The 26,027-nt window shown below is 36.4% G+C and overlaps 2 protein-coding genes across 5 annotated transcripts; both read right to left on the minus strand.

The window, feature by feature from the left end:
• Nucleotides 1-542: 542 nt before the first annotated feature.
• LOC103962530 (DNA (cytosine-5)-methyltransferase CMT2) lies at nt 543-13,475 on the minus strand. Of its 4 annotated transcripts, none has more exons than XM_048578568.1 (23): nt 12,849-13,475; nt 10,993-11,027; nt 10,168-10,891; nt 7,914-7,948; nt 7,276-7,378; nt 6,838-6,942; nt 6,634-6,753; nt 6,412-6,505; nt 5,337-5,542; nt 5,164-5,229; nt 4,847-5,077; nt 4,343-4,401; nt 4,202-4,268; nt 3,777-4,106; nt 3,262-3,330; nt 3,099-3,188; nt 2,937-3,024; nt 2,376-2,494; nt 2,141-2,245; nt 1,830-1,873; nt 1,656-1,725; nt 1,473-1,576; nt 543-1,153 (listed from the first exon to the last, which is right to left on the minus strand). In XM_048578568.1, the coding sequence occupies exons 1-23, from the start codon at nt 13,392-13,394 to the stop codon at nt 976-978; spliced, it is 3,588 nt and encodes a 1,195-aa protein (XP_048434525.1). In that variant the 5' UTR covers nt 13,395-13,475; the 3' UTR covers nt 543-975. The 4 variants fall into 4 exon arrangements, with proteins under 4 accessions (XP_048434525.1, XP_048434526.1, XP_048434527.1 ...); XM_048578569.1 differs by lacking the exon at nt 12,849-13,475 and adding an exon at nt 11,779-11,935; XM_048578570.1 differs by lacking the exon at nt 10,993-11,027 and having other exon boundaries at nt 12,849-12,985.
• Nucleotides 13,476-15,025: 1,550 nt separating this feature from the next.
• Nucleotides 15,026-21,243, minus strand: LOC108868328 (50S ribosomal protein L35). Its single transcript, XM_018651225.2, has 4 exons — nt 21,095-21,243; nt 20,710-20,813; nt 20,520-20,604; nt 15,026-15,402 (listed from the first exon to the last, which is right to left on the minus strand). Exons 2-4 carry the CDS (start codon nt 20,811-20,813, stop codon nt 15,313-15,315), a joined length of 279 nt encoding a protein of 92 aa, XP_018506741.2. The 5' UTR covers nt 21,095-21,243; the 3' UTR covers nt 15,026-15,312.
• Nucleotides 21,244-26,027: the final 4,784 nt, after the last annotated feature.

Below are 26,027 nucleotides of genomic sequence, written 5' to 3' on the forward strand. Positions count from 1 at the left end.
ATGGATGTACTAATAAATAGCGTTTTGTGTTAATAAAATAAAGATATGTGAACAAAAATATATGCAAAATTTTGTTTCTTTGACATGAGGTGCCATTGTGGTAATGTATCCTTCTCCAACTTTCGAGTCTTCATATTAACGAGTTGTTCCAACAAAGGAAATAATGGTGAATGTTGGTATAGATGATTGGATTAAAATGGAGAACCCTCAAATTTCAAGGCATAATGAAAGTGGAACTGTGGAATGGTTTTTCATTTGGAGGAGACGAGAAAAGGGTTAGCTATGAAGGAAATTCATCCCTTCTAATCCTACCATTTTAAACAGGATTGGATTGAATGAATTTTCTTCAAGAGTAATCCCTCTTCTATCCTCTAGGCGATCGTAATTTTATATTTCTTCCTTCAACATATCTTAATTTCGTAGGCTATAAATTCCAGTCCAATCACGTGTAAACAAACCATACATTCTTAATTTATCATTACATTAAAGACGAAGAAGCTCTATCCCATGAGAATGTCAAACATGTTTGTAAGATGAGCCAAGTTCCAAAAGACAGTTTTCCACTAGCAAAATTTGATTAATTGGAAAATGTAACTGTAAACGCAAAAATCATGTAGCAAATGAAATAAGAACACATATAAAATCATTATTACACACTCATGCCTTTCGGATTAAAAAATGCACGAGCGACGCACCTAACACTTGAAGATAAACATTCACTGAATGAAAATAATGAACCAGTTACAAGTCTGAGAATTAGTCAATACAACAAGGAGCGCGAAATAAAACACCAGTTGGGATTAGATTTTGACAGAATCGACCGTCCAACACGACAGGGCAAGTGCAAAAAAGGGGAAAGAATTGGACAGTCTGGTTGAAAAAATGGTTAAATCTTATGAATCCCCACCAGGGATATGCATATAGATCCTATATACAAAGACTTTCAAGTTGAATTACCGGTGAGGGAGAGAATCATTACTCTTCGGTCTCGAGAGGCAACTTTTTTGTGAATTGGAAGAAGTTTGAATGAGAAAACTTATTGGGGAGAGTCATGAGTGGATCATTTCCGCTGAGTTTTCGAACTGCCAATCCCAACGCATATCCTAAAGCTCGTGCAACCGAAACTGGAACTGCGTTTCCAATCTGACAATACCTGCACAAAGAAATAAGACAATCAACGATAACTCATCTTATAGAAATATTTCAGTTTTCTCTTTCATTTTCTTCCTCAGTCAGATCCTGCAGAAATAACTCATTCAAAGCACAAAATGAAAAGTTTATGCAACCGTGTCAAACTGTGATCGTTTGGAAGGAGAAATGGTTCGTTACAGTGGAGATGAGTGTTTTCCATATTAAAATACGGATCAACAAACCAGACACGAATCATAAACAATTCATCATTTATTGAATAAACTTGCAAAAGGAGTCAAATATTCAACATCACGTTCAGAAGAAGAATTGAAGGACCATACCTCTCTTTAACTGTCCCACAGAACCTATAATAATCAGGAAAGCCTTGCAATCTTGCAGATTCACGTACAGTGAGAATTCGGTCCTGCTCCGGATGTAATACTACCTACAGAAGGCTATAGGGTTACTACAATATTCAAAAGATGAAATGCCATAAAGAACTAGACTAGAGAGGATGGTTAAACCTGGTTGTGACAACTTGGGAAAGTAAGCACAGTGGGCACTGTCTCATCCCACCATAACCTCGCAAACGGTCTAAAAATATAATTAAATTTAAAAAAATCAGAAAAAATGTGAGGAAATAGAATAGCAGTAAATGGTAGAACACATTAGACGGCTAACAAAAAAAAAAAGAGAACCTTTTCGATTTTCCTTGTTCATAAGTAAAGCAATAGTCTGGTACCTAGAAGGAAAAAACACTGGTTACACACTAGCCAATTTTCATTTTACTTAAACACATATTAACATTGCAAAAAATACATCAGTTTCAGTAACAGTCTTTATTTCAACCTACGGAGGTTCCTGTGAGCAGTTTTGTGTCCTTTCAGTTCCATTCAGCCCTTTAAGAGGACCTAAATTCTCACTATAATTTATACTTTCGTACATAGCTATATTATTTTGTTTCTTATTAACATCTAAGTAACAAAACTTAAAGAGTATCAACACTCACTAATGGCCTTCCAGATGGCAACAGAGAATGCTTTTCAGTTGACTCTCTCCGAGCCACATTGTCACTTCCTACAACAACACCAGGTAGATCCCGGAAATTTGCTCCCTGAAAATAGCTATAAGTTAGAAACAACAGACGGTTACAAAGTTAACAAAATTTGAATGACAGAAACGTGAAGTTAAACTTATCCATGCTATGTAGAGTGTGTGTGTGTGTGTGTGTGTGTGTGTGTAACCTTTCTTTTTGGAATCTGACAAACTCGTAAGTAATCATCTTCGTATAAGTGGTAAGTCCGATGGTCATAAAGTGAAACTTTTGCTTTCGTAGTGCCATCAAACGCGGATCCCATCATCTCTACACAACCAGCGTAAATGAAAGTTAAAATGGAAATCATTTAAATATGTGTAGATGGACGTAGAACAGATCATATGAATAGCCTGCCACCCAAACCAAAATAACAAAAACAAAAAATTTAATGTTGCTAGTCAGTATGATTTATCAGTTAGATTTGCCATTCTACTATACAAAAGTTTCTATATGTTAAACACAGGTGTCAAGCATTTGACATCATTATCTTTCAAATGTGGATAGTAGGGGCAAAGGTAAGAACACACTTTCTCATTTGAAATACTTGGAATTTAACACATATCATGACAGAGGAGCTAAGCCACATCAACCTTAGAAGTTTACCAAAAGCATAGTAACGGGGGCTCTAAGGGCCAAGAACAAATTTGGTATATGCTGATGATGTTAAACATTAACTGCATACAACAAGTTCTGAAAATAGTGATATTACCATGCTGTGTTGACCTTATATATCTTTGGAAATCTGTTTCAGGAGGCTTTTGGAATGGCATTTCTTCTCTTTTTTCATCGTTTGAGACCTATAAATTTAAACACAAACAGAAATTTGTTGAATTGTAAGAGAAGAGCTAAGCTTCAAAGATAATGAACTTACAGAAGGAAGATCCGAGATGGCATCACGAAGAACAAGAGCTTTTTCTAATAATTCACGAGGTTGTTCTTCATCGTAAGCAACAGTGTTCCGCTGCACATGAAAGCAAACAATTTAATTGGTAAAGAAAAATAGAACTGAAAGTTTAAGGTTTGCTTAGAAGTACCTCGAACTCTGGTGGAGGCCAGTATCTCATTATGACATCATGTGTTGGAAGAGGAAACTGTGGCAGATTCTGCGAAGATAAAAAAAGAGGGGAAAATACGTCAGGCTCTTTTGGCCTTCCAAAATGAATGAATGCATTATTAATCAGTAACGCGAGAATTTGAGTGAGCTTGAATTATGTTTCATAAGTCTAGTTATGGATTTTATGCATTGGGCATGCCTTTTAGCTTTGTCTGTGCATGTATATGTGTGTGACTCAGATATACTAAAGATATATCTTCTGTTTCTTGTTCTTTTTCTAATGTTTGATGATGAAAACAGTTATATGGCCCCTATACATATTGAAAAGAAACACAATAACCATAATTTTATTTTGGGAAACCTAAACTGAATATTAATCAACGAGTATCTAGCTATCACATAAAAGAAATTTCAGGCCAGATTCATGGAATGCCCATTGTATTTTTCGTGTTACTCTTGAACATTTATTAAAACAATGAAACAAAAAGAGATCACCTCACAAGCATGAGCACCCCACAAGAAAACACGCAACCGAAATTGTGGCAGGCCATAACAACCAGCAGCAAGTATTCCCAGCCTCGCTTGGTACTTCATATGCACCAAACGACTAAGTGCATATCTTCCCAGAGAAGCTTTGTCAAATCTCAAAATGTCAACAACATTTTCCATCAGCACAAACTTTGGCTTCAAGAAGTTTACAATATCCATGAAGACTACAATTTGATGATTCCTCTCATCATCCAATGGAGAAACAACATTTCTATAGCGATTATAGCCACTAATTCCTTGGCAAGGAGGGCCCCCGCATATTACATCAACATCTCCCTGAAATTGTACATATCTATTTAGGATTCGGATAGCGCAACACAAGATCAATATATATGGTCCCACTTTAGCTTGTTCAATCAGTTACTACTTACTGGAAGTGGTAAAATTTTCACTTTCCTCCCATTTCTTACAAAATCCTGTATACATTCTTGGCAGTTACTGAGAAGATACAAAAAAAATTAGTGCTGATGCGGAAATACATATTCATAATCATATCATAAGAAGTGGTATACCTTAAGCCTTCAATTGGTTCCCATGTCTCTTCACTGCTACCATAACCTTTCCAATGCACCTAGAAAAGCAATACGATTAAATATTTATTATGATAAATAATTTTGTACAGAAATGAGATAATATTAAGAGTGAATGAGGAATTCACAGTCGAATTGCACAAAAATAACAGTAACAACTATGAAAAAGCGGGAACTCCTAAACTAAAAGCGGATTTAACACCTAAACTAAAAGCGGATTTAACACTACAATCCTCTGTACCTAATGTAAGAAATCATGTAAGGTTTTTTGACCCAACTCACACATAGATTGCCTTACATAGTAATACACAAGTTTTGTAAGTAGCAGTAACAAAACAGTAGCTAAACCACTTTGTTTTATGCTTCAGGAATTTCAATAATAACCAGAGGATATGATGATATGCTATGAGTGCACAAAATCTTTTGCATCACTCAATGACATTGTAGATATTGTCATCAGACATCTTAGAAGCGTTTTTGTTTTACCTTAAAGTTCACTCCATGCTTGCCTGTCTTATTAGGATCGCCAAAGCAGACATCAACAATCCTCGAAACTTCATATTCACCGGTACCAACCTCATTACCATTCTTTGGTACACTTGAGGTCTTTGATCTTAATGGATGAGTTCTTTCGACATCGTTGGCCTTATGCCTTCTGCATAACTTTTCCCATTCCTTCAACAGTTGTAGAAAATCCTCAGCAGTTTCATTCCTGACCTACAAAAAAAAAAAGCATAGAATTATTCTGTAATGTCATTGTAGGGTAAATTGGCTATTACCTAGAAACGGATAAGATATCTCACTTGCGTTTCTGGATGATTTAACTTCAAGCTTTCACAGGCAGATTTATCACTGTCAAGGGCCCATTTCTACAAAAAAAAAAGAAAAAAAAGAAAAAAAAAATTAAAAAGTAAGATTAGCTATTCATGACAACATGTTTAAGGGACTATATAAAAATATTTATATAGTTGAATACCGTGACAAGATTAACAGAGGAAAGTTTAGCACCAAAGCTCAATCCAGTTGACATTCCACCACATCCACAAAAAAGATCTAAGAGGGCCAATTCTGCTTTGTAAGTTTCAGAGCTGGGCATATTCTCCAGTAAGTTTGAAGTTGACAGTGTACCAACTGCTTCGATTGAATTGCATGATGGCATGTTGTGGCTCTTCACAGAATTATCTGAAGTAAAAATAGACAACGATGAACTGTCAAATCTTGGGAATTGACGTTTCAGTATAAAGTTTAATTTTTTTGCCTACATTTTTCCCTTTGGGTAGATCTTGGAGGGCCACTTAGTAGAAATACAAACAAAACGTTTTCTATATAGGAAATACAAGGACTACCAGACTATTTCCGTAACCCATTAGATATAGTTTCTTTAATAAGTCATTCAAGATTATTTAATAAATTTTATAATAAATGATAAATGAATTTTAAATTTTTAATACATACGTCCAAAAATTACAATTGAGGTGAACAATCCCCAAAATTCTTTTTGATTGGCACCAACCGTATGACCAAAAAACTTCCAGCACCCTGAAGCCCGAGGAGTTCTTCCCCAAACATAGCTAGTGGCAAAAAAATTTAGGGAATCACCCAACTTGCATGAGCTGTTACGTAAAGGGAGAATGAAGTGAAATGCAATCTGCACTTTCTTCACCAGCCTCAGAAAGAATGCAGCACTGAGGGTTAACTTTCCCTTTACCCAATAAATATAAAAGAATTTGTATCTTAGGAGACTTTTTCCTTCCAAATCTGATCAATAGGTTTAAAGCATGACAATGCACATTCATTGCACTAAACAAAGCATGTACATGTTTCTAAAACTTTCTAATTAGTAGTTGCCCTACCCCCTCCCTCATTTTTTTGGGCTGGATAAGTAGTATAATCCAATCTTATGGTACACCACACCAAACATTGCATCGTATTGAAAGTATCATATCAAGTCTATTCCAACTATTGAGCAAAGCCAATCTAATTAAATCATGCGCAAAAAAAAATAGGACCCAATACATAAACCTATCATTGGCACAGTATGATCCACTAACCAGAGATGAAGGAGCGAAATGTGGAATAGTCCACACAGTATTCCATGTCATAGTAGAAGTCAGACGGCGAAATGGAGTTGACTTTTAACCCTACCTGAAAAAGTCAAAAGATTAGTACTTCACTAAGATAATATACAGCATGTGTTTGGCAAAATGGCAAGATACAAAAAATCATTAACGGAAGTCAATTTTTAAACAGTGGAATTCAAGATTTAATAATACCTTAGGGGATATATGTGTAACATTGACTTTTGAAATAATGCAATCTATCAAATTATCGTTCATTACAGTAGAATAGAATAAACGCCTCTTGTCATGAGAAGTCCCTGCTTCTTTGATAACCTGAGAAACAAATAGAAAAACCAAAGAATGGTTAGTGGGATATACCTTACCATGGGTCCGTACTCAACAATTTCAGAAACTCACCGTATCTTCAACTTTATAAAACCACTGGACTCTGAAATATTTTTCTCCATCAGCTGTCTTGAAAAATTCTATGATCCTTCCCACATGCTTTTGTCCTTCATCACCCTGTAAAACTTAACTTAACATTTATTTCAAATGCTCGTCGGAAAGCAACTAAAACTACATAATACCATGCATGAGCTCTCCAGGATAGGTCCAAACAAACTATAAGTCTGTAACTAACACTACTCTGAAGAGTTAAGGTCCTATTTGATGTTTTCCATACATCATACATCCAACAAACCTTCCAAAATGAGACTATGTATCAATATTCAATACACCTATAACTCCAGAATCCAGATTAAGAGGCATCTACGCAAGTAGAGTATGTGGAAGCAATCTGTAATTGGTTTAAAAAAAAAAAAAAACCCATGATCAGTAGGGCAAAAGAGAAATTACCTCTATGTAAGCACAATCTCCAAGATCGAAGATGCAATCGCCAATTTTAGCTTGAGAAAAGTGACATTCAACATCCAAAATTATCTCATCTTCTTCATCTTCACTACAACCATGTATACATAAAAAGCATAACCACAATAGATGAAAAAGGATCAGCTTCTCGTTATCGGGAGCACAATGCCGAAGTTCTTAACTAGTGAGGGGGTCCAATAACATGTTCTGTGTAAAACTGTGAGCAAACATGTCGTGGGTGAATCTATTTTCCAATTCAAAAGAAGAGGCATCTTTCACTCCACATTCATTTCCATCCAGGTCGTGGGTGAATCTAGTGCTTTGAGAACATATGGGATAAGATTAAAAATAAAAATTATGTGGTCACCAGAGAAGCAGATGCGTTGATCTAAGAGATTTAACATGTAGTTGGCAAGACAAAAGAGAACGGTGGGAGTAAGTCTATGACAAAAGACATTTTCTACTTTTAAGAAAAACAATGTTTGGTAACAAGGTTATATGGAACATATGCCACTACATGTTTCTACCACCTCACCAGTCAAGACAATGTGCTCTGTACATGAAGCTCTGAAGAAAACTATAACCAAACCCTCAAAGAGATACTTTATGAACTATATATTACTCACTTTAGCTTCAAGCTTTGTCTTTTAGATCTTTGACTCTGCAAAACTCCAACACAGGCACAACCAGAACTAAATCATATTAAACACGATACTGTGGTGGTTTTTAACTAAAAACTAAAGAAACCCTACAACAGAGTGTAATCTATTCAAATCACCAGATGGTTTCACAAATACAAGTTTAATAGTCAAGAGCAAAAATTATTCTACCAATATAAATGAAATAAAAATTGCATGGATAGACATTAATACACGTGCACTCATTTACATACACATAAAGTGCACTTATTTATATACATATTTATCATGGATATCATGTATTTATTTACATGCTTATAAAATCTGAACATAAGTGCAGATGAGGCCTTCACTACAAGAGGTTGAGTGGCTAAATATGCATCTTTGTGGAGATTCTCAAAGGAATCAAATTCTCTCTGGCACAAGGTGATAAGAAGCAAGTACGGGTTGCAGGATAATGGGTGGGATGCAAATCCTTCGCTGCGTGTTTCAAGTCGTAGCTCTTGGAAAGATATTTCGTCTGGTCTTCAATCGTTCCTAGAGTTCTGCAAGTTTGAGGTGGGCAACTGGGAGAGGGTGAGGTTTAGGGAGGATGGTTGGTTGGAAGGTGGACCATTGAAAGAGCAATATCCTAGATTATTCTTGTTATCGAGAATGCACAACCAGAGCATTTCAAGTTTTGTGGATTTTTCTCTTCATTCTTTAAGCTGGAATTTTGATTTCAGAAGAAATTTGAATGAGTTGGAGATAGAAGAGGCGGCTAGGTTATTACAGAAGGTGGAAAATGTTCGTTTGATTCAATCAAGAGCGGATAACAGAAGGTGGAAACTAGACTTATCAGGGTTGTTCACTTGCAAATCCTATAGCTCTTTCTTGAGCAACAATGGAACTGTGCAACATTTTCCACCCTTTTCTCAGATTTGAAAGTCAAAAGCTCCTCCAAAGTTCAAAGTTCTTGTGTGATCAAGTTCAAAGGCGAAGGCCTTTTATTTGTAATTCTCCCCATTGGTGCAGTTTGTGTAAATCATATTTTTCTCCATTGTTCTTACTCAATACAGTTGTGGTGGAAATTGGTTCAGGAAGTTAGAGTTAGTTGGGTCATTCCAAAGGGTTGTTTCGAGCTTCTAAGCACCAATTTTGAGGCTTTAGGAAAGGAAAGGAAAGCTAAAGCTTTGTGGGGCTGTTTGGTGTTGGCAGTTTTCTGGAACATTTGGTTGGAGCGTAACAGAAGAGTTCTTGAGGATTATAATGGAGTGGGGGTAGCAGAACTATGGGGTCGAGTAAGATACTGGGCAGCCCTCTGGGCATCAGTTTCGAATGAGTTCAAGGATTATTCTCTTTCTTATATAGTTTGGAATATGTTAACAGCCGTAAAATGATTTTGGTTGAGGTTATGTTACTTTTAATCAGATCTATTTGAGAGGTTTTAGTTAGCTTTGCTACATGGTGGATTTCTTATCCACTATTTTGTAATTCTTGTTTTTATATTAATAAATTGTTATTATTTCTTCTCAAAAAAAAAAAAAAAAAAAAAAAAACATCTTTTGCTGCTTTAGTTTCCCACCGACAATAAGAGAAAAACATATGGAGAACTTTTTATGCTGTGTCAACGTTAATCATTTTAAATTGGAGTTTTTTTTTTAGAAGGTGTTAGAATATGAAAACAAATAGTTTACACCTTGTCAGGCTTTGATCCATCTGAGGCTATTTGGGAAGCAACTGTTCGGATTATGGTGAAGATTAGAGGGGGAATACGTGTGATCTGCTACAGAAAGAACTGATGGTCACTTCCTCCTAGCTAGTGCATCGTGGTTAAGATGAAAGGGGAAAGTGTAGATCATCTATCTGTTGTTGAGTGAGCAAAAAATGGCACCCCAGTCCATTGTGAATTTTTATTCAAGTTTGTGGAGTTTGTGAACTTGAATTATATCTCTTTATTATTATTAAGCATTAATGATGATATTCTTGTTGAATTATATTTGTTTTAGTTCAGTTTTAAGCATGAATGACATTTTTGTTGTTGATTAAATATAATGGTTAAATATTATGGTGTGCCTCATAAGTCTTAAAAGGCTTACGCCACACATAGCTGTACTTCCAACGCTTCCCCTTATGCCTCAACAATTTCAAGCTTTGATATGTATAATGTGACTCTGATTGCATATTGAAGTTCAAGTAAGAGTCTGAACTTAAAGGAGAAGAACGACATGCAAATGAATAAATCGTTAAGTTGATTTATTACCTTCATTCGATACCGCCAACCCCATCTTTCTTGAGCTTCAACATCAGGTATTGGATCTCCAATGAACGAAGCACTTTTGATGCTCTCTTGTTTGTTTTGCTTGTTCTTTGATGAATCTAAGGTTTTCCTTTTCTTGGTCTCGGGCAATTCAATCAAAGCACATTCTGATTCTCTTCTTTCAGCCTCAAACATCGATCTGGTTCTTCTTCGGGATTGACTCAAGTGTGTCTCGTTAAAAAATTTTGAATCAGATTTTCCAAATGAGATCATTATCTTCTTGGAACAAAACCCATCTTTCGAATCAGACAATCCATTTAGATTGGAAGTTTCCTTAGCCGCGTCCAAACAAGGGGAAAACCTAGGAGATCTTCTTATCTGCTTTTCATCCAACTTTTCACCATCAAAATTGTTTTCAGGAGATGACATTAACCTTGAAGACCTCCTCAAGGGTGTAGGTCTCTTATCACTATCTCCGTGCCATGAAAGAGATGGATGCTCAACTTCTGTGTGTCTTGATGATGTTTCAACATTAGAAGTATTTAATGACAGAGCCTTGAGGCAGCCTTTTTCAGGGGATTCAAATTTTCTTAGAGATCTCTCTTGCAAAAAAACTTTCAGGCAGCAGCTTTCCACTGCAGACTGATTCATCAACCTTGGAGATCTCCTGATAGACTTCTCTGCTAAGTTCACTACATTTGATACTGTATCTCTCCGTTCATCATCCCTGCAACAAGCGAACATGCAGAAGTCAACAAAATTGACATATGAATCATATGATGAATGTGAATGCCCCGCAGCTAACATGTTTGAAAACTTATGACTCACTCTGATCCCATGCTTCCACCCTTGTACGTTTTATGCTGCATAAGCCAATAATCCATTCTTGAAATTAGAATGTGTAAACTGACATAAATGGTTAACGAGACATAAGACAACTGACATACCAAATACAATTATGACATATTGGGAACCATCACCAAAAAATGAAACAAACAAACAAGAGCTTCATGGGAAATGTTAAACTATCATGAGGAAAACGAAAGTGTCAAGATTTCAGAGAGATGGCAATCAGACCACAACATTCTCATAGGGACGGGGAGGCCTCAAAATTGCCTACCATGAAATATTATTAGCTTGCTCATAAAATTATTCTATTTTTCTTTCGGAACTAAAATTTTGAACAATAAGCGTTGGGGAGTGCTCAAAAAGGTTTGCAATGTATTAAATCATGTATCAAGATTGTGTAAAATGTGGAAAGGGAGCATCATGAAAATGTTACAACTCTTGCCAAATTTATGGCTGCTATACATAGCAAGGAGACCTAACTTCAAACAAGGTTTATGCTTAATGAATTTGACCGTTTTGATTCTGGAGTATAATGCCACAATGTTGTACTTATGTTGGCATTAACAGGCCAATCGTATTTCCCTGACGGTTCAAGGATCACGCAATATTTAAATGTGTATTGGAATCATTGGACTTCTTAACTTTCCCGGGCGTTTACTAACACATGAAATTAAAAAAGCGTGAGTTTCACCTTTGAAATTCATAATCAAATACCTAAAGTCAGGAATCATATAAACTAAGGGGGGAGCTAGTTGATCTGATTACCTTTCCATAGTTCCCAAATTCTCTGATTCTTTAGCATGGCCCTTCTCCAATCAGACCCTCATGTTTCATAAAAACGGAACTCATGGCCGTCAATCACTAAAAGTGACATTTATTTTATTTTATTTTTTTTTTAAATTCTACTCATTTCCCCAAAAAAAAAAAAAAAAAAAAAAAAAAAAAAAAAAAAAAAACTTTTTTATACTTTTACTAATTACAGACAAGAGTTCGAAACTATTACAATAGTTTAGGGGACGAGTTTCGAACCCGAGACACACACGTAAAAAACTATATTGGACACAAAAAAACCATCTATTTCTATTTACCTTAAAAGTAAAAAAAAAAACTACTGACTGAAATCCAAAACAAAGAATAGATACATAAAAAGTTTACAAAAAAAAAAGAGAATAGATACATAAAACATCTGAACTAAAAATATATTCTTTTTATTTGTAATATTTTTAAATTTTTGTTCTGGATTTGATTTAATTTTTCTGTTTGATTGTTTTAACACTTTTGTAATTTGTCAAAAAAAATATTCCTTTTTTTTAAATAACAAATATTTGATTTTCGTTTAACATTCAAAGAATCAAAGAATTATTTTAGATGTAAATTAATGTTTCTAATAGGGATTTTCTAAAAATGAAAATAAAATCTGTGGAATACGTTCATGAAGAAATTGATTCTAATTACTTTTAAAAGCTTTAAAGGGTACAAATGCCATTTCAACTAAAGTGGGTCCTGAATGGTTGAAAGTCCGTGGCGCCAATAAGCGTGGGGGTGTAATAAATGAAAGTTGAAACAAGCATCTAATCCCTTTTGGACAAAAGTCAAAACTCACCACCCGCACGATTCTTAAGATTCGATGATCCGACGGCTGAGAAGCATCTGATTAATACACAATTTCTCAAGAAAAAAGAAAAAGAAACATGCAGAATTTAATTTTAACGAGAAAAACTAAAATATGTAAAAAATATGAAATTTAAGGATTAAAAAAAACTTAAATAATACTTAAATAATTAAGAATTAAAAGAAAATTAAAGATAGTAAACGGTGAGTAATGACGCAAGCACCTGAACTGACGGAGTCTTAATCTTGCTACTCTCAGCTTCTTCCAGGACGGATGACGTAAATCTGGGAGACCTTCTCACACTCGCACTCTTGGCGTCGTCGATCTTCCTGGAAGCTGCATTTGCCGAAGTATCCTTGACGACCTCCTCCTTCTGCGCCGCTGGCAACGGCGACAGTCTCGGCGACCTTCTCACGCACTCGGGCCGCCGCTGCTGAATCTTGCGCGGTAGTCGTGGGTCGTCGTGGTCGTGCGAGTTCAGTGGCACTGCTTCCTCCTCACAAGCCACATTTTCCACGAACACCGACAATGCCATCGATTCCGATTCGGATTTCGAGTTTCTGGATTTCGATTCCGATTTGGAATCGGAGTTGGGTTTTGGGGGCGCCCACATTTTTTTTTTTTTTTTTTCTGGGGAATTTTTGGGCAAATGGTGAAATAAGTGGAAATTATTGAAACGTAAAGAAGGAAACGGTGGGAAGGAATGTCGTTCTTCCGATGACTCCAAAGAAGAGGGGCACGGCAAAAATATATGTCCTCTTTCTCGCATGACACATTTCACGAGGCAATGGAGGCGCACAAACAACACATAGTGGTATACCCACTCATATTTTACAAAATAAATTATTTGTATTTTGGAGACTTTGCACGAACTTTGTTAACGGTTGGAATCTATTCCTTAAGTTATTTTTTACCTATTTTTTTGTTAAAGCATGCATGTGACTCGCATGGAGGGATATTTTTGTTAATTCACTTTCCAGGGCTCCCTAGAATCAATTTATGCGAAGGCAAAAAGAATTTTTAGCAGTGTTAGAGTAAGGTCATGAAGAGTAGGGAAAAAGTTAATTTCGAATTAGATTTTGACAAGGGTTGTTGAAGAATTGAAGTGAAAATTATGCAAAAATTTAGTCTTTCATTTACAATAAAATTTCAAAAAAGAAATTTTGTAAGTCAGCAAGTGGGTGTGTGATTAAGGTAGTATTCAAATATTAAGTTTTCATACTCTTATGTACGGAATTGCCGGAGTGGGGATGTACAAACCCCATATTTGGAGCTATATTGACTGAGGCAGTATTACTTTGTGGTCAATTTGATTCTAGTCAGCCCCATTAAGTGAATTGATGAAAATATCCCGACATGTTTTAATGACAAAAATGATGAAAAGTAACGTAAGTGATAGATTCTAACTTTTAAGACAGTCTAGTTGGAAAAATTAAAATTTTAATGGCAATATTGCACATGCTTACAAGGTCAGGTGGTAATTGCGCAAAAACTCTTTATATTTTTAATATTTAATATTAATTAGAGCCGTAAACGGCATGGTTGCTACCATACTTGACCCGTTTAACTATCGTAGACAATGTGCGAATTTCACCACACCCTTTAGATCTTTAGATGGGTAGATGAACGTAGAAAGAGAGACCAATAAGTACCTCAATCATCCTTGACCATGGCTACAAGCAACCCCTCATCGCCACAGCCGCCACCGCCATCGGTTCCATCTTCTGCCTTCCAGCCAGTTTTTTCAGAAACATATGGTTCTTCCTACCATACATTGCCGCCATAGTTTGTGCCAACCTCATTGCCACCGCCTGCCACACCCGCCACCTCGGCCTAATGATCTGCTGCTTCACTGGCAATCCAAAAATCCAACATTCCGAGCCTGAAGAGGAGTCTCTCTTGGCTCTCGCTCTACCATGCCGCCGCGGCCGACTCATTATGCTCCTCCGTCTTCTCATCCTTTAAAGCTGCCGGGAATATCAGCGATTCTGGAGGAGCCAAAGCTGCCGGCCATGTGAGGCACGACAGCAAGCGAGGAGGCTCGCCTGTTAGCGGACCGGCAGCTGTACACTAAATTGGCAGCACCAGACGTAGTTACAAGAAAATAATGAAGTACCTCGTCATATATTGTTTTTCTACACCATTTTCAACTTTTGCGTGCCATTTAAGTGTGCAGTATATAAAAAAGTGTGCGGAATTCATTTTCTTTCAATTTTCATTCATGTCGTACTTTCAGCATTCTGTTTGCGACCGACCAACTCCATTTCAATGATAAATTTAAGTCTGGGAAAAGCGTCGACTACAAAGTGCTGCACAAGGTCACAAAACACAAATGCTGCAATTTTCTAGTACAAGTGTTGCAAGAGATAACAAATGAAAGGAAAATTATTGTCCAAACGCTTCAAAACGGATAATCTATACCAATACTTGAAGCTTGAGTCGCATCGAAAAAATTGTTATTTCTCTCTGATACATTCCAGTATTGCAAAAACGCTCGTAAAAAATTCCTCACCAAGCAGTTGTCCACGGAATACAAGTTTAAAAAGACAATTATAGCAGATTGTTCTCATCAGCTAACAGGTATAGCCTCAAATAACCATCTAGCTACTGAGCACTGCTTGTTCAAAGGAACCGGAAACAGAAACTATAGAAAGAGACTGGCAGCACCTACCAGAGGACTCAAACTTTTAACCGCAAAAATTGAGCTTCTTCATCACTGTAGCATAAGCAGGATGGACAAGGGCAGGCACTCTGAGTCTACGCTTAGATATCTTCGACTGCATAAGATATAAAATTTCATTAATTTCAGGAACAAATTGGTACATCTAGACTTCTAGTCTACTAAAAACCATTCGTAAATCATGAATGCACCTCAGACCAAAAAAATTATAAAAAATCATGAATGCACCATTATAATGAGAGAAAAAAAGGTACATTTGCAATAAATGGATTTGAAGTCTGGTCGAGCAGGTTAAGGCACCAATAAGATATTTAGCTGCACTAATAGGGCAATGGACAAGCATGCATACATGTTCATGTTGCTTCCCAGACAGAGGAGCTAATCGACATATTGATGACCAAAATAAACATAATCCACAAATAAGATAGGGGGAAAAGAAAGAGAACTGTGATCCTAATGACGCCAATGCCAATTCATCTGGATTTGTTTCACCAGAAACAAACATATACAAAGAAGAATGCCCCACAAAATTAAAGAAATAACTAGTATATAATCAACAATCGACACACCAAGATAACTCCTTTTTCTATACTTTCTCAAACTAATGGGGGCCAATCTTTTGCTTACAAGACATTATTTTACTCGAATCTTTAAAAATCTTGTACCCTTCAGTGCTCATAAATCCGTCATTTTAGAAACATCGCAGGCTACGAGATACCAGCTAATGTAACAACTTTTTATCAATTTCATTTAGAAATCACAACTCAGGATAAGAGTGTCCTTTTGCTGTACAAAGCTGTGCAAATAGTGTTGCTGTACGATCTTATATAGAGAGAGGCGCTTTCACATCTTCTTAACCGGAAACGGCTAGGGAGAGGAAAGGTTCCATTTTTAAGGGCTTGTAAAGGTCATATGCGGGATACTTATAGATAGATATAAACTAAGGGTGCTGGTCGGCAAATGAAAACTGGTTGAAAGGGAATTTTCAGTAGGTAATTGAACTTCAAACTTGCTGAGTACCACTCTAAGGAACAAAAATAGTGAAAAAAAGAATTCACTTGTTCCGCATGTGATGTCATGACTTAGGTTTCAGTAGAGTATATAATGTAACTGAAGCAGTCATTCAAACAACTCTCTTTTCATTATCTGTCGAAAACTTTGCAGGAACCTGAACTGTGAATAAGCAATATGACAACACCTATCTAATGTTTTGGGACACACCCAACACATAAAAACACACATGTGCTCACAAATAGTGCATGTATCTATATGGACATATGAAATGAGAAACCAAGATGATTGACCACCTATATTGCAAGTTGAAGCCATCGCGAGTTTTTTATTCCAAATCCTTCTCAAGGCGATTATTGGATGATTCTTGTCCTTGTCCCTTTGGTCCCTCTCCAGCAATTCGGGAGGCTAAAGTGCAACCTAAGGTAAAGGTATTCGCTTGCGTTATTGCATCTCCAACTTACAGGTATTAACCTAGTGTAGAAGTAACACAGAATTTTGAACCATTTTAATGTTTCATTGTCCAGTTGCATATTTCGTGGATAATGTTCACTAGAAAAAAGCAAGTTTGTCAATTCCAGCCACTTATGTGAAAAGTTAAAAGTTTTTTGAAGGGAGGAAAGGGGTTTGGTGCTAGTGGCATGCTGTTTCACAAATTGTTGTGGTGGTTTGGCTGGAAAGCAATAGAAGGATTTTTATTGGTGGAACTTTTCACAAGAGTTTGCTTCAGTTTCCTGAGTTTAGTGATTGCTCTTTTCATGCTATTTTCCTTGACTCTAATGCCGTCATCTTCTATACAACTTTTTTTTTTCTTCCTTTGGAAAATAATTAAAAACAAAAATTGCAACCAGTGAACAAGAAATCCATCGAATCCAGATACAGTAAGGGTGTGTTTGGATGAGGGACTTTGAAGTTCCATGGAACCTAGGCTAAAGTAGCTAGGAATGTGCTAAAAAAATTATGTGGAAGGAATTTGAAAATGACTAGATGCAATACATTTAAGAAGAGGTGTCATTTTGAAATCATTTGTTTAGAGTCTTTGTAGTGCATTTGTAGTGTAGAGTATTTCACTTCTTGTAGTGCATCTTTAAGAACAAAGCCTGAAGTTCTTCGGGACATTGAAAGTCCCTTGTCTTAACATAGCATACAGAAATTAACAAGACCTACAACAGCCACATAAATAAAAGCTATGAAAGTAAGAGTGACGAAAGTGAATACCAAAGCCTAAAGCGAAGACCAAAACCTCACCCTTTCCCAAAGCTCTTCTACCCCACCCACTTATTTACCATTAAATATCCTCCTATTCCTCTCCATCCAGATCATCCATATAAGAACCATTCTACAAAAGCCTAGCCTTTTTTCCTTTGCCGAACCCAGTATCTTTCACTAAGAAACTTGTCGCACCCTTCTGGGATTACACAACTCACCCCTGCCTCCTTGAAGAATGAATGTCACAAATTAGAGCTACTGGCCAGCAACCAAATAGATGATCAACATTCTCTTCATTCATCTTACACATAATAGACCAATAAGGGGAGAGACGGCAATTGGTTCTTCTTTGTTTATTTTCTGATTACAGATGCTCACTAGTCTGCCCTACATCACTATGTGGTCTCAACAAAAGCAAAACGTTTATAAGGAGGAAATCACCATTATTGTCACATGGTGCCATACTGCCACGTCAGCAATGGAGATGGAAAAGTAAAGAAAGATTGAGGTAACTTCACACGCAATTAAACTTTGAGGGGCAAAGTGAGACACGAGTGATATTTCGAGAGGCATTGCGATAAATAACCCTATTTTGTATTTTTTACATTCTATCAGCATAATATGCAAGTTTAATACCTAAAACTTTAAAAAGGAGCTTATAATTGTAAATGTCTATGATTGTAATTGCAGATAAAATTAACAATTAAAGATATTTGGCAAGATATCTAGCGTATTATAAGAAGACAACCTAAAGTGGAAAGGCAGGAGACAGGTAAAACCTTTATACTTAAAATTTGCAGCAGACTATTATTTGACATGATGAAAAAGCTAAACCAGTCCTTTCAATAGTGCATTAGCCTCAAAGAAAGAATAACAGCCGAAGCACTAACAAGACACAGTTATCTTATCCAAGTTTCAACAAAGGATTACCTAACATGAAGAAAATACTACCTCACCAGGTTCAATAAGTGCATAAAATCAAGGCACACACTATCCAGAACGTGATCTAATCACTAGCCCAATTAGTAAGCAACTGAAATGTAGACAAAATTAATTAACATCAGCACCCCAATGCAAACAAAACTAATTAACAAAAGCACCCTAAGAACTGAAAGGATGAGCAGAAATAAACTCATCCTCCCCGTTAGCACCTTGAACAATCTCCGAATTCTCTACATCCAAACAACTCAAAATATTTTCAGAACACCACATATCCAACATCATGCCCCTTTTCTTTCCTCCAAGACTTGGGCTTCTCACAAAGTAATTCAACACAAGATTCAAATATTGCCCAATTCAAAATGGTCTCCCTAAACAGCCTTGTCCATAAAAGACACACAAGAGGGCAATGGAGCATTAAATGATTGAAATACATGCCAATGAGAAGAAAGATACAAATAGCTGTAAAACCAAGATATGAAATTACATACTCATTACTCACTAATATAGCAGACGTAACCTCACTATAATAAAATTATCCTCTATTGAAGCCCAAGAATTAGTCTCTGGAATGCTCTAACCATGTGCAAAAGGTGCCATGACACTGGGCCACAATTTCTAATATGTATGCCATTTAAAAAAATGAATAAAAATCTAGGCCATGCAATTTGCTAGTATCAATTTATTCATAGTAAATCGGATATGAGTAAATCTACCTATGGTTACACAAAATTAGCTGTTCAGGGAGATGAATAAGTTACATCATCGCAAGTGTTCACTTTTTCCTTTCTCTACGACCATAAAATGGTGTGGATGAATAAGAAGCTCAAAGTTATGTGGGGCTGTTTGGTACTGGCTGTGATTTGGGTGGTTTAGATGAAAAGGACACAAGGACCCCGAATGATGGAGAGAAACTGGTGCTAGGTTTGCGAATTGGCTCCACTTGAGACAAGCAAGACAGATTCTAGATCTGACAGCAAAGACAGGAAATCTTTCACTTCCTTCTCACTGAAATTACATGGAAGCCAAAAATGCAGACAAAGAGATAAAGAAGACTTATAGCAATGGGATAATAAGATAGCGGGTCAATCTATAAAGACAATGATATGGGGCACGTAAATCTGATACCCATACCCGACTCTCTTCCAAAAATCTTACCCTATCCCCATTCCTCACCTCAAAATGACAACCAACAATCAATTTAGAAATATTAGTTCACAAGCATCGACTTGACCCACTAGCTGCGATCTTGGGATTCCAGACATTCTCATGCAGCCCTTCCCCCAAAGGGAATTTGACTATGTCTGGAACTTCCACAACCACATCCCAAGAAAAACTTCACTTCCTTACAATGTTTCATACCCTTAAAGCTCCTTTTTCCTAAACTCAAGCCAACTCATTCCATTATTAAGTGATCCTTCTTTCCTTCCGTCGTCCCTTCTCACAAAAAGTTTATCACTGATTCACTATCCATTCAAATCTCCCTCCTCGAAAATGAAGGTGTTTTTGTTACTATTTAAATTGAAGGAACGACAACAATACAGCCCTTCATTAGCTAAGATACTGTTCAAAAGGCTATGTATAGTTTATCAGTAATTCGTGTTAACACAGCAATTGGAATTCAAGGTTAGAAGTTGGGTGGTTAATTTTGTGTTCAACTCAAAATTTATCAGGTTCGTATTTTCTCAACTCAAACTCAACCTGAGCTTTTTTTTAACTTGTCCATATGGGCAGAAAGTTTGGATTGGCTTCATGGAGTTCAGGCAGAGCCCGTACAAGTTGCACCAATACATGCATCACCAAACTATTTCCAGAGAATTAAAAGTTAATTTAAATTAGACAAGAAGTTTGGCCCCAAAAAGAAAATATCACCAATGAAATTTTCTTGTGTAGTTGTGTGTACTGTATGTGTACCAAAATTAACCATCCCGCATGTAGTAAAGCATTCATTCATTAGACTTTGAAACATCACTGAAATTTACTACTTGCTAGATGAGAATTGACCAATGGTACATACGAAACCCAAGCTTTGAATAATCAAAATGCAAAGCACACCTTCGAATGGGCATTGTGCCGCTTGCCCGCCCTCCACCGCCGAATAGTCCCATCATTCATTGTCCTAAACCGGGACTTGTACGACCTGATCATGAAATTTCAAAACCACTTATTACCCAAAACTGTAATTACATTTCCAAAATGAGAAAACAAATTACATAATATGATGTTGGAGAAAACATAAACCTACGAGTAAGACTTCAATTTGGTTTTCTTTAACTTGGATGTGACTGGAGTCATCGGCTTTCTCCTCTTCTTACGCTCCCTTGACGAAACATGCCGCACTTGAACCATCTTAACATGCACAAACACCACACTACTTCTCTTCAAAACACTAGTATATAATTGCACATCAATGCACATAACAATACCATATCTAAACCCCCAATTCACATTGCCCCTTGATCGATTACAAAACAGACCAAAATCAAATAAAACCCCCAACTAAGTCCGGTATTTGCTGCAAAATTTTCTTCATTTCCTAATGATTCAAGAACACGAATATATCTTTCTCAGGCATCTTCTCAGTAACAAAACAGGCAAGACCACCCATTGAAAAAAAAAACCCAACTTACCGAGAAAGGGAATGGCGAGGAGCGAAGAGCAGTGACAGCCAGTGAAGGTTGGGTCGGTGAATGGGCACTGAAAAGGGACCTGACTATCCATCTGTTATCAATTGATGCGAAAGGGAGAGGCTGGTGAAGCAGCGGAAGGCAAGACCGAAGCAATGAAGGAGAAGAGAGAGATGATGGGAGAGTTTGGGCTGAGTGCACAGAGAAAGAGCGAAGCTTGGAGAATAATCTCTGCATCGCCATGGTTTCGTCCTCCAGAGCAAAAGGGGTTTACAGAGCCTTACCCAGCCAGCAGCTATTGGGTTTTAGAGCTTCTCTTTCGATTTGGGAATGCAAAAATGCGAGCGGCTCTGTTTGGTAATTCAGCCACTGGAGACTGGCTTCCCCATCCAACGGTCAGATATTATTCTCTCTTCGCATCTGACCGTTGAATGAATAATGTATGGCATACATGCACCTACCGTAGAAACTTCCAAGTCACAATAAAGCATCACGAGGTCATAGCTCATAGGACTTCAGTTATATCTGTAATAGCAACCGAATTCTTTTCACAGTAAATATAACGAATTTTATAAGTTCAATTTTGATGCATAAGAGCATGGTATTCATTACCCAACTTCTTGAAGATGCACTTTTGCATTTAAAATCAGTTGTATTGCAAGCGTAGAATTTTATTCCATCGTAATTTTTCTAATTCTATTGTTCTACACAAATTGCATCCTAATAAAAGCACCCCCAAACTTTAGCACATAGAATCTCACTTCGATCAAGGTTAGCATAAAAACTAAAGATCCATGCACCCGACGAGTTTATAAGGACATCATTCTCCTTGCGTTTGATTTTTAAAACCCACTTGTTTCCAACGGCTTTATGCCCAAGCGGAAGGTCAACTAACTCCCAAACAATATTCTTATCCCTGGTGCTCATCCCTTCCTTTATTGTATATATCCATATATCTTTGGTAATTGAAAGCAACACTTTTTTTTTTGGTCAATTGGAATTCCATTAAAAAGCAACACGGAGAAGATAATACAGAAAGACTCCTTAAAAATGAGAAGATAAGCACAACTCTTACATAGAGCAGGAACATACATGTTCAGTAAGTAAGAACTAGCTATTTAGCCAAAAAGGCTACCAAAAAGTCTACCTACACCCAAGATGGAGGGGCTATTCCCACCCCACATGAGGATTATATAGATGGGGGACAAGGGAGGCCATCCCTAGACAGAACTTCTTTGTAAGAAGAAGGTTCGTCTTACTCTAAAAGTATGAAAATGTAGGCTTCCCTCTATGACCTTGAGTTTTAGAGGGCACACTCCCATAGGTGGGCGTATTCTCTTAAGTGTCTAATGGTACACTCCCACTAGGATGAAGTCCTCCTACATCATCTTTAGCAACCATCGGATTAGAAATTAACTCCCTTCATTCGCTTGAAGATGTTGTGAGTTTATCTTTCTCCAACTTATGGGGAACAAGTTTCTTGACCGTATCACCAAGTTTTAGGAAGTCATTCTCTATGAATTCCACATCACATGACTCGATCTCGATTTTCCCTCAATCTAGATATTCACCATACATCACATAACCCTTCAAGTTTTTACAATATCTTATAAAGATATATTTATTCGCTCTAGGATCTAACTTTCTAAACTTATGTGATGGATATGAACAAAACCAGAACAACCCCATAAACGCAAATTACCCAAATTAGATTTTTCACCATTCCAAAGTTCGTATGGGATCATTTCCTTAAAGAAGTTCGTGCATTGAACCCACAGACCCCGAGGGCCAGAGGTAAGTCCTTGAGGCAACACTGCATGCTCTTCTAAAAAATATGACTTGACCTTAACAATCCATTTAAGAAGTCTGCTGACTTGTGATTTTATAGATTCTTTTGACCCTTTTCTCTGTTTTGGTTATTATAGCGTTTGATTTAGCCAAGGCTATTTCTAACTATGGAATTTCACCAAGTGCTAAGGGGCGACCCCAACTCAAAAATGTGTTTCGTTTTGTGAGGGTTAGAGAAAGGAGGAACGTCTATTGTAGATAGTTTTACATTTACTTTATAAAGAAACTATTTCCATGACTTCGAGCAATGATTTTTTTATCACAAAAGAGTAACATTTTCGTTGCTCCAATGTTTGCCCTCTAATTTTACCAAGTGCTATAATCTTAAATTCTAATGCCTTTCTGCTAGTCATATTTACAAGTCACCATGCCAGTATGTGTACAATTGGTTTTGTTTTATTTGAAATCTTTAGAATTGTTATCAAATTGTTATTTAACTTTTTTGGTAAAAATTTGAGGTTTACTGTGGTATTAGCAAATTTCAAAATATGAGAGTTGTCAATGAATTGATTGAACGTTTGGGTTCAAAATTGCTGATTGAAAGGAGAAGTTGGATTGTGATACTGTCCGTAAGATATTCCTTCACGGAATGAGCAACTTTGATGGTGTACAAGTACTTGATACATACCAATGCTCAAGTACTCTGACGCAAGCTCGATTGGAACTTTTTCAGTATCCAAAACATTATATTTCTCCTAGTCACTTATGGATTGCTTGGAAATCCAATTGGGATTTTGTGATATTACGTTAGAATATCATGTGCCCACTAAGGTTTAGTGAATTTGAGTAATATGGGCAAAATGGGCTTAGTGAATTTAAGGAAGTATAGATACATAAGGATTTACAATGGGCATACGATGGGCGTATCATATTAGGGTTATGTACTCTATATAAGTAAGGATCGATGTTGGTACTACGTGCATTACATATAATGCTCCCAATTCAATATTGTAATTTACTATGTAGAAACCAATACAAGAATTCTTACCAGCATGTGTTGAGGGATTCAACAAGATGAAGATGTTCTTGGAACTCAGCGATCCAGGATAGTAGTAGAGTGTGTTTTAATTGTAACATCCTATATTGTCCAGGAGAGTGGATCATGTAGTCTTATATGTACATTCCCATTTCTACCTAACACGAGGTCTTTTAGGAGCTCACTGGCTTTGGGTTCCATCGGAACTCCAAAGTTAAGCGAGTTCGTGCAAAAGCAATCCCATGATGAATGACCTACTAGGAAGTTCCCGTGTGAGTTCCCAAAAACAAAATCGTGAGGGTGTGGTTGGAGCCCAAAACGGACAATATCGTGCTACGGTGGAGTCGAGTTTGGAATGTGATGGGAGCCCGAGCCAAGATGTGACATTAATTATATGAACATCTTAAATGAACGACATAAACATGATTGCTTTTTAGTCATTACAAAAACGTCATTTGCTATAAAACATAATGATTAGTTGTCATGCATCACAATAAACTGTCCACTTTTCATGTATCATGACAAATATAATTGTCATTTTGATGTTGTTATGAAGATTAAAAAAGGAGGCATATTATTTCTATACAGTTTATAACTATCATCATCTAAAACAAAGGAAATAGAGGGCGCTAGACCATATGACCAAAAAAACTCAAGCGAAGGGAGGAAAGTAAACAAAACTTCATCCGCAGTATTTCCTTCACGGCCGTTCAGCAAGTTCACTACAGTTTGTAATTAAGGAAAAATATAAATTGACAGATTACGATTCAACTCAATGGCCAAAAATATAATGCTTATATACCTGATGCGGATTCGATCACCGTCGATCTTTCTTTATAACATGTAATAATTTAGTCTTTTAACGTTATTGTTTATCTTAAAAATAATATATCAACCTGTACTATTATTAGAGATGTTGTCATACAAAAAAGGAAAGTATATAAAATTGGATAGCTGATTATATGGCGTAACTCTAGCAAATTCCAATTATGACATGCAGCTTTCCCGCCGCACAGAACACGTGGAAAGTAAAAGGAGACAAAGAAATCGAGTGGCATGGATGAGGATTCCCTCAATCCTTTTTGTGGGGGTGTTTGGGATTCTCACATTATGATCGTTTATCAGATATCGTGTTATTAATTTTTATTAAATATTATTTATATTTAATTTTAAATAAATAAATTTAAAATTATTTCTGACCTTATACGATGTATGATAAACCGTTAAGATGCGAAGATTTCTAAAATTTTCATAATTTGAATCCGAATGGAATCCATCTTCTAGTGGGATGTCCTTTTATTTTATTTTAATTTCTGTATTAATGCAATACATTGACAAGAAGCAATGCCAATCAATTAGCTGAATAAATTCGATTTGATGCTATACAAAAGCAACAACGAGGCCCCACCCTTTTTTCTCCTCCTCGATTAATACTGATAACAACTTATATAAACATGGATTTTTTATTTATCGAATCTTATATCACACGAACAGTACAGTAACAAAAACACAATTTATAAGTACTGTAGTATTATGTTCCATAGAATGATAGTTTAATAGGTTAAATAGTTCGTTGTTAAAATTAAAGTAAATCGGTGGGATAAAAACAACATCAGAATGCATAAATATAATTAATTTTTATCACTCCAATATAACGTTGTCCACAAGATACCACGATGACTTTATGGATACAATGACCACAAGTAATCAACTACATCAGCTAATCACGCTTGCACTTGCAACTAAAATAATAAGAAAACGGAAGAAAACCCATGACCTGATGTCCCAAGGACACACAATCAAGGAAGAATAAAATACACAAGAAAAATGATAAGTTTAAGACATAAAACTTTTTGTCACTTAGTACTACTCTTTAGTAATATTATTTTTCGCTTGTTAGTAAAAATTTGATGTTCGATTCTCATTAAAAAATAATTTAAACAAAATTATTATTAGTTTATTGTGAAATTTAACTGCTCTCTGATAATGTTAATGTAAATAATATCATTTGTTAGATAAATAAAAAGACACAAACAGCCCTTGGACTTGGAGTTTACTTAACAAACAGAACATATCACGGGAAACCCACTTTCGTGCAAATTGTACCAAATA

Source organism: the organism of the source record quoted next, unplaced genomic scaffold, assembly GCF_019419815.1.
Source record: "Pyrus x bretschneideri cultivar Hongxiangsu unplaced genomic scaffold, Pyrus_bretschneideri_v1 Contig125, whole genome shotgun sequence".
NCBI lineage: Eukaryota > Viridiplantae > Streptophyta > Magnoliopsida > Rosales > Rosaceae > Pyrus > Pyrus x bretschneideri.